The sequence below is a fragment of the Mesoplodon densirostris genome, chromosome 3, assembly GCF_025265405.1.
Source record: "Mesoplodon densirostris isolate mMesDen1 chromosome 3, mMesDen1 primary haplotype, whole genome shotgun sequence".
NCBI lineage: Eukaryota > Metazoa > Chordata > Mammalia > Artiodactyla > Ziphiidae > Mesoplodon > Mesoplodon densirostris.
Window position 1 is genome coordinate 117,853,138 of NC_082663.1, and position 6,842 is coordinate 117,859,979.

A 6,842-nucleotide genomic window follows, 5' to 3' on the forward strand; every position below is an offset into this window, starting at 1 on the left:
TCAGCCCATCTGTCAGCCTGGGAGGGAGGAAGGGCTGGCAGGGCGGGGAAGGGCGGGGCTTCCCTTGGAGGCTTTGGGCTGAGTCCCTCCTCCCTGGTCCCCCATTGGGTCAGTGGCTCCTACAGCCCTGCCAGTGAGGGACAAATGAGAAGAGCTGTTGATTTTTTTCCCCCTTGGCCATTCAGCATTTCCCTACATAAATACTGAGAAAGATCCTGCCCTCTCCTCACTTCTCTGGACTTGGCCCTGGGCTAGACTTGGTCCCCTGGGGGTGGGAAGGGCCATGGGGGACTTGTTTATGCTCAGGGTGGCTGTGGGCATATGCTATGCAACCTTCAGTGCCTCTGCCTGGTAAGTCCTTCCCTCTCCCTCCCCCCCACCCCCCCTCCTCACCAAGGAAGCTTCTACTACCTCATCCCCATTCACCATTGCCTCACTTTTTCTCTTTTTGGTAGGTCAGTGAACAATTTCCTGATAACAGGTCCCAAGGTAGGATGATCTCCTGCTCCTGTTTTTACCCATCCAGGTTCCTAAGGGAACTCTTTTGGGGAAGGAAAAGAGGGGAGAGGAGATAGTGCCAGAAGTCACCCACCCAGAGGAACCTATGATTGATTATTCCCTAATGGAGAGCTAACCCATTTGAGTCTTGCTTGCACCCTCTGACCCAGACGACCTGACTAGAGCCAGGGTTGAAGCTCACATCCTTTTCCCTCTACCAGGCCTATCTGACCTACACCACCAGTGTGGCCCTGGGTGCCCAGAGTGGCATTGAGGAGTGTAAATTCCAATTTGCTTGGGAACGCTGGAACTGCCCTGAAAATGCTCTCCAGCTTTCCACTCACAACAGGCTGAGAAGTGGTAAGTTTGTGCACCTGTACAAGGGGGTATATGTCCATGAAGTTGGGCTTGAAGTATATATGTATGTGTAACATGTATGTGTACAGTGAAATGAAAAAGTTAGCAGTGATCTGCCACTTCCTTGTTGTGTGACCTCAAGTGAGTTACTTCTCCCTCTCTCAACTTCAGTGTTGTCATTTGGGTCAATAAGGTCAGCTGCTTAGCTCACCAGGAGTGTTGTGAGGGTTGAATGAGGTGAATACAAAGGTATCTCTAAAGAAATTAATTACTCTATTTTTTAATGCATGTCTGTATTTGTGTTTGTATACACTTATCTTGTACTGATTTGCATGAAACAAAAATGGGGAAAGGGCTCTGTGTTTGCAGCCTCTGAGGGAGTTTCAACTGTCATAAAATCCCAACAACAGAGAAACTGAGAGATCACACATGGAGCTATGCTTCAATTTGAGTGTGTGTGTGTGTGTGTGTGTGTGTGTGTGTGCAGTTGTTTGTAACTATGTATAGTAGTTTGCATGAAAGTTGTTTATGTAGAAACTATTAATGAAGAGAGTTGCCTGAGAAAAGCTGGGGGGAAGGGAGTAAAGAAGATGGGGAAAAAAGTATCTTCCTGTGGGGTATACAAATAGGATGAGAAATAAAATGGGACAATGTTTATAAAGAGTTAGGAAGATACAAGCTCAGTAAGTGGTAGGTATTATCATGATGATTATTACATCGCTCCAACTCCATGTCAGAGAGAAGAAAATACCCTTCTCTCTTTCATAAGCCAGCCTCATAGCACTGAGTCCTCACTGCCTAAGGACAAGAAGCAATGGCTAACGAACAGAGGCCTAGGCTGGATATCAGGGGGATAGTGTCCTGGTCCCAACACCATAACTGGTGAGGAGAGTGGCCTTGGTCTCATCACTTTATCTCTGGGTTTTACTTTCCCCATCTGTAGCATGGGGATGCTCATTCCTGCCTGGATGAAGTAAGGATGCTGGAAAGGCATGCACTGTTCTCTCAAGTAGAAAAGCATTCTCTTAATAAACCCAAAGAGGGAGGGGGACAGGAGAGAGAAATGAAATGGCATTGCTTTTCCAAAAACTCTGCTTTGGGTCATCAGGGTCCTGGTTTCCAGCCCCCTCTTTCTTTCCAAAGCCACCAGGGAGACTTCCTTCATTCATGCTATCAGCTCTGCTGGAGTCATGTACACCATCACCAAGAACTGTAGCATGGGTGACTTTGAAAACTGTGGCTGTGATGAGTCAAAAAATGGAAAAACAGGTAAGTTGTGCTCTCTGATGGGGGTGGGAAGAGGTGAGGGGTATAGAGTTGAGCGTAGGCTAAACTCTTCCAGGGAAAGGCTGAGGGACACAGCTTCTTCAAACCCCTAGACTCTAGCAGCAGCTTCATTGGTGTGAGCTCCTAGATCTAGACCCTCCTAAGAACTGAGCTGGATCCATGATTCCAGGATCAGCAAGTAGCACCAAGCTCTAAAGCCAACAAGGCATCTAGGAAGGAGGCCAAAGAGAGTTTAAAGCTAACCCTTGTATTTCAGGCTTAGAATGACTTGTACATAATCCAGAGCTACCCAATTATCTGCAGACAGCCTAAGAGACTTAGATTTGTCACTAATGAGGGAGGAGGTGGCTCTAACAAGACTACTGTAGCATAATGGTACAGAATTCTAGAATGTTTGAACTGCAGTGAACATTTGAGATCCTCTAGGCCAGCCCCAGCATGCCTACCTTTACTTTGGGTATAGAGTTGAACTGTCTAGAATTGGGGAGTGCCTGAAGGGTGGGCAGTTGGCTTTGGGAATAGGACTACCCTCCACTCCCACCCAAAATACCTCCATTTCCCTGTTTCACCTTTTTCTTTTTCCTTTTTCTCTTTTTTTCTTTTTTTTTTTTTTTTTTTTGGTTGCCCTGCGTGGCTTGCAGGATCTTAGTTCCCTGACCAGGGATTGAATCCCAGCCTTCGCACTGAGAGTGTGGAGTCCTAACCACTGGACTACCAGGGAATTCCCTCCCTGTCTCACGTTTAGCTATAGCTTTACACACTTCTAGGACTCTTGGGGATGGTTTGTCTATGTCAGCTAAAATGACCTTGATTCTTCTCCAGGGACTTAGCAGGAAGCTATATGCAGAACTTATTCTTTCCTTATGTGTAGGAGGCCATGGCTGGATCTGGGGAGGATGCAGCGACAATGTAGAGTTTGGGGAAAGAATCTCCAAACTCTTCGTGGACAGTCTGGAGAAGGGGAAGGATGCCAGAGCCCTGATGAATCTTCATAACAACAGGGCAGGCAGGCTGGTACGTATAAGAGTTGACCAATGAGCCAACAGGCTCAGTATTTACAAAAGCCTCACATCCATACAGACCTTCACAACTTACCAAGAGCTGTCTCATACATGTTTCATCCTCACACCACTCAGCAGGACTGGGATAGCTACCCCCATTCTCTGGATGACAAAGCCAGTTAAGGCAGAGCTGTGGCTTGGCCAAGGCAATACAGCTAATAAGTATCAGAACCAGGCAATGAACACAGATCTTCTAGCCTAGTCCTTTTATCACTAAACCTTATATGCTAACTCCTTCTACAGGCAGGTTTCTGAGAACACAGAACAATACAGAACAAAGGCCTTGCTTCCATGACTTAAAATTTTAACCATTTCAACTGCATTTCTAGGAAATTAACAGGGGTTTATCATACAACCTATGTCCTAATGTCTTTCTGGGCTTGGAGGGGTTGGGACTGATCTAAGCTTCTCTGGAAGGTCTAATCTCCCCCAAGACTTCTGGTGGGGTAGCAATCCTTGGAGTGTTCTGAACTGAAATCTGGAGTCTAGTTGTATTAGAAGCTAAGAGCATAGAAATTTCCCTTTGAACCTATACCTAGATGTCCTGGTTGCCCATGGCAAAGGGAAGAGGTTTTCAAGGCAATTACAACCATGGGTAATCACCTTGGGGGTAGGGATTCAGAATCCAGAGCTTCCTTCCCTCTGGGAGAGGGCCCAAAAGACAAATCCAAATACCTACAAATACTCTAGCCCCCAGCTTCAACACAATAACAGTGCCAATGATCATGTTTTTCATTTTTAATTTACAAAATACTTTCTTGATCATTCTTATTCTTATGGGCAGAAAGAGAAACAAGCTCACAAGTGATGAAGTTGGGCCTTCAGCCTAGGTTTCCTGACTTCAGTAACCTTCTCAACACTTGCCTCACTTCTTCCATAAGAATCACTCAGGGGAACGTTAAAATCACCAATACAATGGCCTTTAAACCTCTGAACTTCCTAAGTGAGAAGATATGAGGTAGGGCCCAGATCTTCTTACGGGACTCCCTCATAATTCTAATGTACTCTAAAGTTAAGAAGCACAACTCTAAAATATTCCATTGATTGCTAGCCTTTGGTCTTCTCTACCCAGAGCCAATCTCCTTTTGTCCTCCCTCTCTCTTTCTCTCTCTGTGAAGGCAGTGAGAGCCACCATGAAAAGGACTTGCAAATGTCATGGCATCTCGGGGAGCTGTAGCATCCAGACATGCTGGCTGCAGCTGGCTAACTTCCGGGAGATGGGCAACTACCTAAAGGCCAAGTATGACCGGGCACTGAAAATTGAGATGGATAAGAGGCGGCTAAGGGCTGGGAACAGTGCTGAGGGCCACTGGGCACCCACTGAGGCCTTCCTTCCTAGCGCAGAAGCTGAGCTGATCTTTTTAGAGGAATCGCCTGATTACTGTACCCGCAATTCCAGCTTGGGCATCTATGGCACAGAGGGTCGGGAGTGTCTGCAGAACAGCCACAATACATCCAGGTGGGAGCAATGCAGCTGCGGGCGCTTGTGTACAGAGTGTGGCCTGCAGGTGGAAGAGAAGAGAACTGAGGCTATAAGCAGCTGTAACTGCAAATTCCAGTGGTGCTGCACAGTCAAGTGTGACCAGTGTAGGCATGTGGTGAGCAAGTACTACTGCACGCGCTCCCCAGGCAGTGCTTGGTCCCAGGGCAAGGGCAGCACACGATAGCACCCCACAGGAACTTACTTGCTCAGATGCATGACAATGGAGGGGAGACACAGCTTTTCTCTGGGAGAGAAGAGATAAGAGAAACAATTGGAAGGTCACAGGGTTGATCTGTAGTCCTCTTGATATCTGCTGTACATGGGAAAATGGAGGCCTAAGATTATACAGCATGTTCTTGACAGAGCTGAAATGGGAATCTGGGCTTGGGTAGACCCCATTTCATCTTTCCTACAAGTTACTTCCTGGTCTTTCTGCCTGTAATTTTGCAGCTTGCTAAGGGGGAGTTTTGGTTTGGGGTCCATATCCAAAAAGACCTTCAAAGTACTTGCCCCTGGAGTTTCAGACCATGTCCAACCCGGCTGTGTGGCTGAGAATCAGAGAATGGAAGCCAAAAATGAGAGTTCTGTCCAGACTCCTGAAGGAGGAACGTTCCCCCACTCTGGCAAGCTCCAGAAAGACCAACTACAAGTTCATACAGATAAGTGGGGCAGAGGCTACATACCTGCCTAGAAGGAGGTATTTAAGGTGTTGGGTTTTTTACCTCAATATGCACTTTTGAAAAGTTCACCCCACCCAACCCTGGGGAAACTAGTACCCAATATAACCTGATGACTTTTCCAGCTCAGAAACTAGCTCTGGAGCCATGGAGAAGGGATGGTTACAGTAAGTGGACAGATGACTACAACTTACCTGTTCAAGGCCCCCCAAGAGGGATTTTCCCCAAAAGAGCTGTACAACAACTCTCTTTTGTTATTTTCCCAGATTGGGAACTCATCTTCATTCTGCAATAAATGCTTCTAGAATATATATTTAATTGAGACCTTTTATTTCTCTCCTTGGAAACCTTAGGATCAGAAAGGGAATGAGAAACCCTGCTTCTATATCCCAATTATACACAAGGCTAAAAGGAGAAACTGGAAATATCCAACCCCCTTGATATCAGTGTTTGACAGATAATAAAATTGAGACCCAAGAACTGGCCTATAGGAAAAGAATCCAGATTTCTGGATTTGGAAAGTATTATTTTAATGCAACCTAAGCAACTTGAGGAACAAGCAAGCCCTTCGAACTTGAATCATATTCAAAGTGTGTTTGCTCTCTTAACTTGGGCTTCCTGGGGTGTCTGTACACCAAGGACCTGGGCCCCAAGGCAAGAGACTAGGAAAGTTGTGGATTCTACCTTCCTCATTTACACTTCTACATCTTCTACTGGTAAGCTTTGGGGGAGGAGTAGTTTCCCATAAAGAGAGCCCTAGGGGCTCAACCACTGGTCTCCTAAATCTGAGCATCTTGGCCTTTGGAGTCTCCCCTCTCTGCAAAGGTCAAGCACCCTGCAGGGGGCACGTATTTCAAAAATGTTGAATAAACAAGTAAAATGACTGGTCACCAAGAGTGGGAAAACATTCTTAGCTTAATGTTTTAAATTAAAAAACAATTTAAATGTTCAACATCAGGGCAAACTAGTTAAGTCATGGCTATACAATGGAATATTAGCCATTAAAATAATATTCTGAAAAATATTTAGTAACATGAAAAACATGCATGATATAATTAAGTGAATAAAGTTAATTGCAAAACAGCATGTTCAGGATGAACCCAATTTTGTTTTAAAAATAGGAAAATATTAGCTATCATGTAATACCAAAATAGAGTGGTTTGTTTTCCTTTTTGTGTTTTTCTGTATTTTTATATTTGTCTACAATAAACAAATATTTTTGTCATCAAAAAAATTAATAGTAAGTTATTTTTTTAATGTCAGCAGGGAATAACCAATCCATTTTTTTGTTTGTTTGAGTGAAAAGGAAGGTGAAATGTTCATTAAGGAAGTTGGCATCTCAGGAGAAAACATAAGCAGGTGCCTTGAAAGTCTACCCTGGTATCTATTACTTCTGTGCATTTAAAACTACCACAGATGCCAGACACCAGAGATAAAGAGAAATCCATAAAAATGCAGCCTATGTCAAGGAAATGGAAG

General features: G+C 44.9%; 1 protein-coding gene across 1 annotated transcript; it reads left to right on the forward strand.

The window, feature by feature from the left end:
* The first annotated feature begins 321 nt into the window (after window positions 1-321).
* Window positions 322-4,870, forward strand: WNT8A (Wnt family member 8A). Its single transcript, XM_060091970.1, has 5 exons — window positions 322-489; window positions 720-858; window positions 1,999-2,124; window positions 3,014-3,156; window positions 4,322-4,870. Exons 1-5 carry the CDS (start codon window positions 322-324, stop codon window positions 4,868-4,870), a joined length of 1,125 nt encoding a protein of 374 aa, XP_059947953.1.
* The last annotated feature ends 1,972 nt before the right edge of the window (window positions 4,871-6,842 follow it).

Coding starts and splice junctions, on each gene's coding strand:
- WNT8A (XM_060091970.1), top strand. CDS start 322: ATGCTATGCAACCTTCAGTGCCTCTGCCTGGTAAGTCCTTCCCTCTCC. Junction 859..1,998: donor TCACAACAGGCTGAGAAGTG/GTAAGTTTGTGC, acceptor TTCTTTCCAAAG/CCACCAGGGAGACTTCCTTC. Junction 3,157..4,321: donor ACAACAGGGCAGGCAGGCTG/GTACGTATAAGA, acceptor CTCTCTGTGAAG/GCAGTGAGAGCCACCATGAA.